Here is a 12582-nt window from a genome sequence, read left to right on the forward strand (position 1 = left end):
TGCCGAGGTCGACGCACTTCTTATGAAAGCTGCGATCGAACCGGGTCCCGAGGGACAGGAAAGCGAGGGCTTCTACTCGACTTGTTTCCTAGTCACCAAACAGTGATCTCAACTGTCGAGACAGGAGAATGGCTAACGTCAATAGACTTAAAATACGCCTATCTCCACATACCAATACATCCAGAGTTCAAGAAATACCTGAGGTTTTCTTTCGACGGGAGGTGTTATCAGTTCAGGGTTCTACCATTCGGGATCTCCACGGCCCCGAGGGTGTTCACCAAGCTGATGTTGATTCCCGCCCAAGTGGCCAGGTCAAAAGGTCGGTTCTGCCATCCGTACCTCGACGACTAGGTTACTAAGAGCTCTATTGCAATCCCTGAGTCAGATAGCTACACAACAAGTGATAGATATTCTGATCACTCTAGGGTGGATGGTCAATCTCAAGAAGTCAGATCTGAGCCCCACTCAGAATCTAGTCTTCCTAGTGGCTAATTTCAACACGGTGAGAGGACGTGTATCTCTGTCACAAGATATCAAGTCCCTTAAGCGCAAGTCACACTGCTCGTACATGGCTCCAGTTACTGGACAACATGGCGGCGACAGTGGATTTGGTCTGGCGGGCGCGCTTGAGAATGAGTCCCATTCAACAAGCACTCCGTCGACTTTGGGCGAACTCGGAAGATCTCGAGACTGTGCTCGAGACTCCGTAGTGGCTCATTACACACCTCCAGTGGTGGACCGAGGTCGGGAATCACTCCCGTTCCGTCTCTCACAGTTCAAACAGCGCGTCACTCTCCGGCTGGGGAGGCGTTCTGAATGATCACACTGCCTCGGGACTATGGTCCCAGCAGGAGATCAAACTGCATATCAATGTGCTAGAACTGAGAGCGGTCAGGTTGGTGTTCCAACGCTTCCCGAATCTGCTTCGTGGCCAAGTGGTTCGTCTAGAGATGGACAACCAAACGGCGATGACTTACATCCGGAAGCAGGGGGGAACGGCGTCTCCGTCGCTTCGACGAAAGACGTGGCAGTTCCTACTATAGTGCGACTCTCACGATATCAGGGTGCTACCTGTTTATCTCCCGGGGGTGGACAACGTCCGTGCGGACGCTCTGTCTTGCCGGATCCTCGCTCCTCACGAGTGGAGGCTCGACCCGGGGATATTCGGGATTTTCTCCCTGTTATACAGGTCGTTACAGGTGGATCTGTTTGCGTCTGGGTTAAATAACCAGACACCAACGTTCTGCTCCCGAGTCCACGACCCGAGGTCGGTGGCACCGGACGCCTTTCAGCTAGATTGGACGGACAGTTCTGTGGGCATTCTCCCCAGTACCTCTGATTTCCAAGGTCCTGTCTCAGCTAGGCACTCAGCCTGCGCGACTAATTGTGCTCCTGGCACCTCTTTAGTCGGCGCAGAGTGGGTTTCCAGTAATACTCAGGTTTCTGGCTCAGCCTCCTGTTATATTACCTTTACGACCGGACCTCCTATCCCAGAACGGGGCCCTCCACCCGAATCTCAGGATTCAATGGGTGGCTTGGCCACTGTCAGGAATCGCCTCCAGAAGAGCGGTATTCCTGAACGAGTTGCAGACACAATACTGGCTTCGCGGAGGGATTCGACAAACGTTCAGTACGATAGATAGGCCTGCTATGCGCCCAGGTGTGTCGATAGAGGGATTGCAGATCTTTTTTCTGCAGATCTCGTATCCGTGCTTGAGTTTCTCCAGTCGCGACTAGATGACGGCCTGGCCGCATCAACAGTCCGAGGGTACTCTACAGCTATCGCAGCTTTTCACGTCCCTGTCGACGGGGCACTTCTGGGTGCACACCCATTAGTGCAGCGCTTTTTAGCAGGTGTGGACAGGATCCGACCGCCAGTCCGGCGGATCAGTCCCCCTTGGGACTTGTCAATCATTCTAGATTGGCTGTCCGGTCCTTCCTTTCGGGATCTGTCGTCTCTCTCTCTTCAGCTGTTGAGCTGGGAGACGGCGTTCCTTGTGGTGGTAACGTCCGGCAGACGGGTAGGCGACATTCGTGTTATGTCAGCCGATCCCAAAATAACTGTCTCCCATGGGGTCGATAAATATCACCGGGACAGTCAGTTTTCGTCTACCGGACTATTACCGTCCTAGGGTCGCACACGATTCCACGCTCCTATTGAGCTACCCGCTCTTTCACAGCCTTCCTCGTCGGGGACCACTGCAAGACATGCTCATGTCTTGGATGTCCGCACGACTCTCAAGGCCTATATCAGCAGAAATATGGGTGTCCGTAAGGATAACCAACTATTTTGCTGTTACTGCGGTAGGAAGGTTGGCTCACCTGCGAGTAAACAATCTATCTCGAGGTGGATAGTTTCAAACATTTGTACAGCGTATACGCTTACAGGCAGGGACCCCCCTACCAGGTTGAAGGCTCATTAGGTTAGAGCAGTGGCTGCGTCAAAAGCGTACGCCGCGGCTCTGCCCATTGAGCAGATCTGCTCCGCGGCTATTTGGAGCCAGCCGAGCACGATTCATCAAACCTTACCAACTCGACAAACACTCAAGCGAGCGTACTCGGTTTGGTCAGTCAGTTCTCCGAACTGGGCAAAGTTCTAATCTCTAGCTGATTGAGCATTCGAGATTTTAGACAGTCTTCCGGTTATACTGCTCAGTAATGGTCCGGATTTTATCTTCTGCGGTCGATAAATATCAGTCCTTACTACTCGATAATACTCGTATTTTGCGCACGCACTCCTTCGATCCTCGGGGACCCTCTGGCCTAGCTCAGCGCTGGTTATGGTCTCTCGTGATCTACGCCCTTATATCACTTGTTCAAAAAAGTGTGGGGGGGTGGGAGGTGTTTCGAGTTCTCAACTTATGACAAGCCGCAAAAACAGGCTTTATCATAATATATGGTCGACCACGCCCTGTCTCTAGCCCCCGCCTTTCGACGGTGGTGCCTCACGATAAGGTTGGTTCCATTTATTGAACTCAATATTTTATTCTGTTGAATAATCAAATACGATGTATTTATTTACGCCTGTTGCTGACGGATGCCACTTCCTAGATTATCTTTGGGAGTCTGTCTTGATGCAATAAGTGCCCCAAGGAGGATTTAATCAGAAAGAGAATTTTACAAACCTGTAGAGGTTATGAATTCTCTGATGAAATCCTCCTTGGGGCACGGCCACCCACCTCCCCACATTCCGTCAGCATTTGACATATGGAAAGTGATTTGGGTGAGAGTTGCTCCCCCTGGCGTGAGGCGCCGTTGGGGGTGAGGCCCCGTAAGGGTGGTCGTATATCATACAAAAACGAAGTTTTTTGTGTGGTAACATTTTTTATTAAGGAAAATGGTTACAACTATGTCATATAGATTTTCTTGAGCAAGGAAAATGCAATAAGTGCCCCAAGGAGGATTTCATCAGAGAATTCATAACCTCTACAGGTTTGTAAAAATTTTGAAGATTATATTTTGTGTGTTAGTTTTGATGATGTTTTTGAAATATGCTTAAATATAATTTCTTTCTTTTTTTGTCAGAATACTTTACTTTATCAGGATCATCTTTTTAGATTTTACAATTATTGAACTGAACAACACAAGTTTTTAGTTTAAAATGTTTCAGTTGATGATAGAACTGTTTTGTGGTATAATTAGATGATTGATTGAACGTATGTATTTTACAGAACTTGTGCTCATTGGTATCAGGAGGATAAGGGGGATAACTCTTGTCACTGTTATTATGAAACTGACATGTTTGATTGAAGCACTTTCTTTGTCACAAGACTTAACTCTCTGCACTCTCAAATGAGTTTGTTTGAATAATTCACCTTGTGCCATTCAATGTGTCTTTGTCTTTGCAATGAGCTGTGTAGAATAGATTTCATTGCACTTCTCTCAGAATCTTTGTCTGTGCTAAGGAAATAGTTATTCTATTGGAACTTGTTAACATACGCTTATCTGAAAGTAACAGATTTTTAAGAGAATTTTAATTTACTTCATCTGGAATTAGTCGATTTTATTTATTTTTTTGTAGTTGAGTTGGTTTTTTCATATTTGATATTTGTAGAGTGCTAAAACTAGCAATAGTTTATAGAAAATAAAAATGTTTTCCTTGTGCGTATTTATTGAAAGATTTCAGCTCTAGGGATATACATGTGTTGAATGTTTTCCGTTTCTATTTACAATACAAAAATCTGTTTTTGAAAATAAGTTTTATTCACTTGCTCCTTTATATGAAAATTGTATTTGTCTGTTTTTGGATGTCATTCAGAGTAATCATGCTGATGCCAAAAACCTACCACCTTGAGATTTCAAGATGAAGAACGCAACCCAGCACCTTGTCAAAATAAATGAATAAATTACATACCAAAAGATAAAAGTTGACAATTTTTCATATATTTGTGACAGATTAATACTGAACTAATATTTGATTTTCAATCACTGATATTTCATGTCAGCCCTCCCCTTTGTTTCAACCATAATCAACAAATTATCCATATTGTAGGTAGCCCATTCCACCCTCGTATCGTTGATGCACGCAAGGTCCGAGTGATTGGCGGCTGGCAGCACTATATGGACTCGAACGAACGTATCCACCTGGTGGTTGGAGAGGAGAAACACATCCCATTTGAGACGGCCGAGGCAGGACCAGGTGATAATTAATTGAAGCTTACAAAGAAACAACTTAACAATTTAATGCTCTATATGACGTCAGAGATGCGAAACATCATCGACAGCTGTTCGTGTCAGGTCATTTATTCTCTATGGGTATATTTCTGCTTCACTGTCATGCTTCAATTTGTGACTGGGGATTTATTAGGTGACGAAATTCACAAATTGTGTGATAAAGTATTATCTTATTTTATCTTATCTTAAGGGGAAGCAATGAGGAATATTTTTGTTTTGTTATTTAGTGAGATAGATGACAATAACAGTTATATTGTATACTGTAGGAAAATTAATTTTTGTAAATCAGAAGACCAAGTTAATAATTAACATTCTTACATGAACTACCTCATTTCAGGCAAGTTGACAGCGGAGGTGCGAGGTCCTAGCGGGTCCATCGTGCCGTGCACTGTGGACGACAGCTACAACGGCAAAAGCACCGTCATCTTCACCCCTAGAGAAGAAGGTGGGCCTACGTCCACTATTCTGTGTGATAGCATTTGATGGGGAAACAGGGGGCGTGAGGTGTGGCTGTATGTTAGCATTTGATGGGGAAACAGGGGGCGTGAGGTATGGCTGTATGTTACATTTGATGGGGAAACAGGGGGTGTGAGGTGTGGCTGTATGTTAGCATTTGATGGGGAAACAGGGCGTGAGGTGTGGCTGTATGTTAGCATTTGATGAGAAAACAGAGGGTGTGAGGTGTGGCTGTATGTTAGCATGTGATGGGGAAACGGGGCTTGAGGTGTGGCTGTATGTTAGCATTTGATGGGGAAACAGGGCGTGAGGTGTGGCTGTATGTTAGCATTTGATGGGGAAACAGGGGGCGTGAGGTGTGGCTGTATGTTAGCATTTGATGGGGAAACAGGGCGTGAGGTGTGGCTGTATGTTAGCATTTGATGGGGAAACAGGGCTTGAGGTGTGGCTGTATGTTAGCATTTGATGGGGAAACAGGGCGTGAGGTGTGGCTGTATGTTAGCATTTGATGGGGAAACAGGGGGCGTGAGGTGTGGATGTATGTTAGCATTTGATGGGGAAACAGGGGGCGTGAGGTATGGCTGTATGTTACATTTGATGGGGAAACGGGGTGTGAGGTGTGGCTGTATGTTAGCATTTGATGGGGAAACAGGGCGTGAGGTGTGGCTGTATGTTAGCATTTGATGGGGAAACAGGGCATGAGGTGTGGCTGTAAGTTAGCATTTGATGGGGAAACAGGGGGCGTGAGGTGTGGCTGTATGTTAGCATTTGATGGGGAAACAGGGGGCGTGAGGTGTGGCTGTCTGTAGCATTTGATGGGGAAACGGGGCGTGAGGTGTGGCTGTATATCAGCATCTGATGGGGACATGTTTTGGGGGGCAGTGAGATGTGGCTGTATGTCAGCATCTGATGGGGACATGTTTTGGGGGGCAGTAAGATGCAGCTGTATATCAGCATCTGATGGGGATATGTTTGTGGGGGCCGTGAGGTGTATATAATTGTGTACCATGTTGATTATTCAGTTTTGCTTGACAACAGCCTAAGGATATATACCGAAGCATCACGATTACAATATGATAAGGGAATCATTAACCGTAAATTATGTCAACTTTGTAGGCTATAGTAGTTGAAGCATTGGCTCTTCATGCCAAAGGCTAATCCAATTCTTTACATGGGTACAGTGTGTAAAGCCTATGTGGCTGGAATGTTGCTAATAGTGACATAAAATCATACTCAGTCATTGTTTGTTTGTGAGGTAGCTGAGGTTGGCTATAGAACAATTTACCTTTCTATGACAACCATCACATTTATCTAAAAGGTTGAAGATTGATAATAGTCATGTGGCAAACTTTCAGGCAACCAGACGTTTTGAAAGTTTTGAGTTGTTTTACAGAACAAATAACAATCAGTGTCCTATCAAATTTCAGAGCTAAAACTGTGGTTATGATACACAGACTAGCAATGAATACATCGATTGTGATAATTAGACCATAACACCACTTCATTTAACATCTGTGATTCAGGTCATCATAACATCCACCTGAACTGGTCGGACCATCCTCTGTCCGGTTCTGCATTCTCCGCCTTTGCTACTGGGGGCTTCCATGACATCACCAAGATCATCCTCTCTGGCCGGGGACTGAAGGAGGCTACAGTCCGAGAAGAGGCCAAGTTCTTCATTGATGGCTCCCAGGCTGGCAGAGGTAGGAGGCCATCACAGTACCGATTTTCTTCAGTATAGTGCGCACTTTTTTTCCAAAAAACACAGCTGTGTAGAAGGGGGTGCACATTATACACGAATTAATGAGTTTTGATGTTTTTTGCCCCATGGAAAGACATTACCGTGAGCACGTAACACCGGAAATACCATGTCAACAATTCCATACTGAAGTTCGCAAATTATTCATGTAATTACACTGTCTGGCTATGAAAAGTGTTCTTTGTATATCTGGACTTATGTTTGTAACTTATTTCATTAATTTTATTCAAAATTCCTTTTAATATTGTTTTAATTAATTTCGGCGAAATCGTGTGTGAAGCGATCGAAAGATCGCACAACTCACCGTTATTAACAGCAACCACGGTCAGATTACCGCTATTGACGCCTTGAAACAAACTTTAGTTGACAGAGAATGGATACATATATCATAAATGCCATACTTTGATTCGTTAAAAGTCATATTTGTTTTTGTTCGACAATTCTATGTCAACACGTAATTCTCGCGATCACGCGATCACTTGCACAGGAGCCTTGACGGTGACTGGTCAGACTGGTTCCATGTAAAAAATAATCCCCAGCAATAGCGATCAGCTGCTTTGCTTAGGGTTATTATTATTTTAAATATGTTTAGTAAAAGCTGCATCTAAATTAACAAGATATTGGAATATATTATTCCTGATTAAAAAAATAGTTTCAGATACAACTTTTACCGATCCTTGCATTAAAATACTGTAAAGTTATATCACTGGGTGTGTCTTTGCCGGACTTCGCTGTCTGGGAGGGAAATACATCTGAGCGGGAAAATAAACCCCTTAAACCCCACCATGAAGAAAACAAAACAGACTGCACGTGGATTTCTGATTGGGAGATTATATCCCTTATATCCTGCTTCAGAGCAAATAGCCACACATTGTTTATGAATCAATGAAAGTCACATGACCAGGCACAAGTTCAGCTCTACTCAGATCAATCGAACAGCTGGCTTCTATATTTAGCAATGGCAGATTGAACCATGTCGGCAGGATAAATCCGTTATAGCAGTATCAGGAGGTGTATATGTGGTTTTATGTGTCCTGTATCCAGTTTTGTACCATCAGCCGGAGGCTTCAACTTATAATGTACCTCATGAAGATATGAGCATATATACCTTAATAAATAACTGAAACAATGCCGGGCTAAAGCTCAAGATCAATTGTGTAGTAATCTGGCCATTACTAATAAGCCTATCTACACGGAGACAACATTTGGCACTCGTCACTTGTGACAATCTTATGACCTAGAGCGGAGTTTGATCCCCTTGAAGATGATGTTCTGATCCTTTTTAACTGAAATATTTTTTAGTTTATTATCATATGTTTTGCAAGGAATTCATGTTTTCAAGTATTGTTTTCCTTGAATCACTGAATGATTTTATTTGTGAATTTAGCAATGGGTGTTATTAGTGGGTTTACTTTCCATGCTTTATTGTGTAATGAATATCAGCTGTGTTGAAATTGTAAGGAGTGTATCTAGATATTGGAAGATGTTATTTATATGCAGGTGAGCCCCAGGTGCAGCTTACAGGAGTAAGGGCAGAGGTCAACGTCATCACGTCGCCACTTGGCGGCGGCAAGTACAGATGTACTTACATTCCTGTCATCCCTGGAGCGTATCTCCTCCACATCACCTGGAATGGCCGACAGGTCAAGGGGGCTCCATTCAAGGTCAACGTCATTGGTGCTTTCTACCCAAACAAGGTTGCTGTGAGCGGTGAAGGTTTAAAGGGAGGTCTTTTGGGTCGTGACCTTGACATCAGAATTGACACAAGGAAAGCAGGGCCAGGTAAAGAATGGTTTCAGCTTTGAGTCGTATTCCAGATTTCTTGATAATCTTATGAGACCAGCTGAGTGACTCAAGATTCATATTTTGGGGTTAGCTCATCATCTGGCTTACAAGGAGATATCTTGTTTGATTTTAAAGAAAAATAACCTCTAGATCTAGGACATCAGAAAAACTCCCATGTCCTGCAATCCGTATTATATCACTACTCACTTCATATGATGCTCTTCATGTATCCAGGTGAGCTAACAGCATTCTGCAGTGGTCCCAACAAGGTGGCCTACTGTGACCTCGAGGACAACAGGGATGGCACCTTCCGTCTCTTAGTCAAGGCTCAGGAACCAGGAAGACATGTTCTGCAGGTCAAATATGGCGGCGAGCATGTTCTAGGTGTGTACACTTTCTGGCGAGGAGTGGCAGTCGGGTTGTTTGTGTTTTGTAACTTTCACTTACTGTTGAAGATTTATTTCAAGAAACACTTTCCCCAGACATTAATTGTATGATGATTGGAATCATATTTGAGGATGCTGGGTTCTTAAGGAGACTTTAATGATCCAGTGTGCAAATATAGGAACTAGGTCAAAGTGTCAATCCTTTGTAAATCCAAGTATTTATAAACAAGATAGTTTTGAATGTGTGATGTTTGTATTACTGATTTGTTGTCAGGAAGCCCCTTTGTTTTCCGAGTATCTGCACAACCAGATGCCAGCAAAGTGCGCGTGAGTGGGCCCGGCGTGGAGCATGGTATCCTAGCAACCTTCCAGTCCCGCTTTATTGTGGAGACCCGCGGCGCTGGTGCCGGACAGCTCATGGTCAGGATCAGAGGACCTAAAGGTATGGACACTTCGTCTCACCAAACTTTATCTCAATTTTATTGCTTTACCCTTATCAATTTTCAAAAGATATTGTTTGAAAACTGACTGTATATTTTTGTTCAGATTTTAAAAACAAGCATACAGCATTGTTCCTTGTGCTTGAGACATTTCCTGAAAAAAATCTTATGGGGACATTAGTGATTTGTATATTAAATTATCGAGATACAGTGAATATGAACTGTTTCATCATTTCAGTCAGTCAACATTTTAGTGAGCAACTGACCACGAAGACATTAACTCTAGAGATACAATAAAAGTTTTGATTTATATACTCCTGATGAAAAGAACAATAGGTGAAAGAAGCATGCATACTTGTAGTCAGCTTCGTCCACTGTCAAATGTAGTTGCCAAGTTGAGTACCTTAGGCATGCCAGAATCTATGATACAGGTTCCACTCCCAGATTCCTACTAAATACGATTGTTTGCTTGTCAGCATCACACCCTTAATCGTGGGTGGGGGCGGTCGGGCAGCCTAGTGGTTAAAGCGTTTGCTCCTCACGCCGAAGACCCGGGTTCGATACCCGACATGGGTACAATGTGTGAAGCCCATTTCTGGTGTCCCCTGCCGTGATATGGCTGGAATATTGCTAAAAGCGGCGTAAAACCATACTCAGTCAGTCAATCAGTAATCGTGGTAGGCACCAAATGAAAATCTTAAAATCTACATTACTTACAGCATTCCTCCTACATATAGGTGTCATGCCGTGATGCAGGTGAAATACTAATAAAACAGGCAACTGTTTTATGCACTGTATTTCATTTTCCAGGGGCGTTCCAAGTGGAAATGTACAGAGATAGCCAAAAGGATAGGACGATTCTCTGTCGCTTTGATCCAACGGAGACTGGGCTGTATATCATCCATGTGAAGTGGTCAAACGTGGATGTGCCGGGCAGTCCGTTCCAAGTGCACATTGTGGACACTCAGCTAGAGCTGGAACAAGTCTTGCAAGAACAGTCCTACTCAAGCAACACACTACCCAGCTCACGCAGTTACAGTCAGTGGAGGGAGGAGTTTTAAAAAACTTTTAAAAAAATTCTATATAATTTAAAATGATTTCTGATCAAAAGAAACAAATTAATATCAGCATAGATAACAAATTTAATTATGATTTACGTTATATTTGTTTTTCAAATCAAAATTTTTGAAAACATTTATGAAATGAAAATTATGGAACCACATCTTCATTAGACTATGCAATGTATATTTTCAGATTGAAATAATCCTCCAGGGAAATGTATGAACAAATGTTCGTTACCATGGTATCTAGATCTGAATTTATCATTTCCATGACAAAAATATTTCATATTTGTATTTTTATAATTCAACATATTGTTCTACATCTCGTTTGTTCCTTGTTCAATATGTTGTGAATAATGATCAAATGTAATGTATATATGTGTCCGTTTATGAACTGCAAATGACTGTGGTATAGTGTATTTTTCTATTTCCATTGTTTATCTTCAGTGCTGGCAACATCGTCATGTTTTGCATGTACTTAAATGACTCATTGTTGCTGATATCAAGCATGTGATATTTCATACACCACACTTCAATGATGAGATTATAATCTGTACTCATTCCCATTACTGGGTGAAAGGGAAGGCTTCAATATCTTTTTATACATTCATTATTTCTTAATTTTCTATTCTTTGTCCACGTTTTCTATCATTCATCATGTCATTTGGCTGCAAGAACATTTCCATTAGAAATTTGTCCCTCATACAGCAAAATACCGTGCAGACTATAGAGAAGTGATCATGAAATACTCTGTAGTTTAGTGTTGAAATTGATCAGAATTTGTTAGATAGAAGCAAGTTGGCCTTATGTGCTGAGGCAATATTGATACAGACTTAATACACAATTTATTAGAAATAAGCGATTTGGCGTTCTGTGCTGAGGCGATATTGATACAGACTTAATACACGATCATTGAGCAAATAGAGTATCATATGTCTGTTGGTAACCAAAGGTGACAATATGTTGCTATGACGGCTGAGACCACCGGGTGTAACATCAATGATAATGATGCATAGTCATAATTAACCTGTAATTTGCATATATTACAATCATGTATTCAAGAATTGTACATTGTGGATGAGTGACTGTAGAATAAAACAGATATAGTAGCCAAAAGTATTTATTTGTAACAGATTTATTTCTTGTACAATGTTAAAGCTCTGGATGACTAGTCTAAGCATAGATGTAAATGAGATCTCTTTTGTACATAACATAGGCATTTGTCACTACTGCTACAATATCAAATATTTTTCATAATTTAGAGGATGATTCAGTTGCTTCAAAATATAATGAAATCAATTCTCTTGTGATACACACTTTTCTTTCAAGTCTGATATCGTATATTGGTGATAATTTGCTTTATTATTGACTGTTCCGTAGGCATGGTTTTTATATCAGCATAATTGTGTCATTAATCTTTGATATTATATAGCAGACTAAGCATACAGTGCTAGAGGTCTTATAAATACTTGACACAGATTGGTTGTATGTTATGCTAGGCATGGCTGTATCTGTCATAATCAATAAACTATAATTCATATAAGCATGTGTTGTATTTTATTACGACATCAGCACCTGCTGTGGTTTACTATAAAGACAAAAGCTGCGTTTGTTTAATCACTTGCTTGACGTGTCTCCTACTTGTAATAAAGAGGTTATTGTTCCATAAATCTTATCCTTACTAAAAATGTTTTCATACAGTGTGTTTACTGCTATCTATCCTTCCGTTTTTGTACAGATATTATTTATGAAAGTAAGAAGTGAAAGGCGCCCTGACATCGTTGCCAGAACACCTCTCACACACAATGCATATAAAATTCTACCCGAGACCCCCATGCTGCAACTGAACAGTGGCAAAATCCCGCTACCCGCTAATTTACGAGACTGACAAAGTCTACTATCTTCGTTCTCTTTGTCAGTACATACCTGTGAAATCCAATGTACAGATGCTTAGGGAGGGGTCTCTAAAAATTCTTGAAAAAAAAAATAACTATGCTTAAGACTGTTGAAAAAAGGGAATT

General features: G+C 42.1%; 1 protein-coding gene across 7 annotated transcripts in view; it reads left to right on the top strand.

Moving 5' to 3' along the window:
• LOC124148569 (filamin-C-like) overlaps positions 1-12101 on the top strand; it is a 130036-nt gene extending 117935 nt beyond the window's left edge. For all 7 annotated transcript variants that reach the window (XM_048390478.1, XM_048390479.1, XM_048390480.1 and 4 more), the window contains 7 exons: positions 4493-4639; positions 5012-5119; positions 6654-6833; positions 8390-8671; positions 8909-9058; positions 9335-9502; positions 10311-12101. In XM_048390478.1, the coding sequence (XP_048246435.1) occupies positions 4493-4639; positions 5012-5119; positions 6654-6833; positions 8390-8671; positions 8909-9058; positions 9335-9502; positions 10311-10561 (1286 nt within the window). In that variant the 3' untranslated portion in view covers positions 10562-12101. The remainder of the gene's footprint in view (positions 1-4492; positions 4640-5011; positions 5120-6653; positions 6834-8389; positions 8672-8908; positions 9059-9334; positions 9503-10310) is intronic.
• Positions 12102-12582: the final 481 nt, after the last annotated feature.

The sequence above is a fragment of the Haliotis rufescens genome, unplaced genomic scaffold, assembly GCF_023055435.1.
Source record: "Haliotis rufescens isolate VD_foot unplaced genomic scaffold, xgHalRufe1.0.p SCAF_9, whole genome shotgun sequence".
Lineage (NCBI taxonomy): Eukaryota > Metazoa > Mollusca > Gastropoda > Lepetellida > Haliotidae > Haliotis > Haliotis rufescens.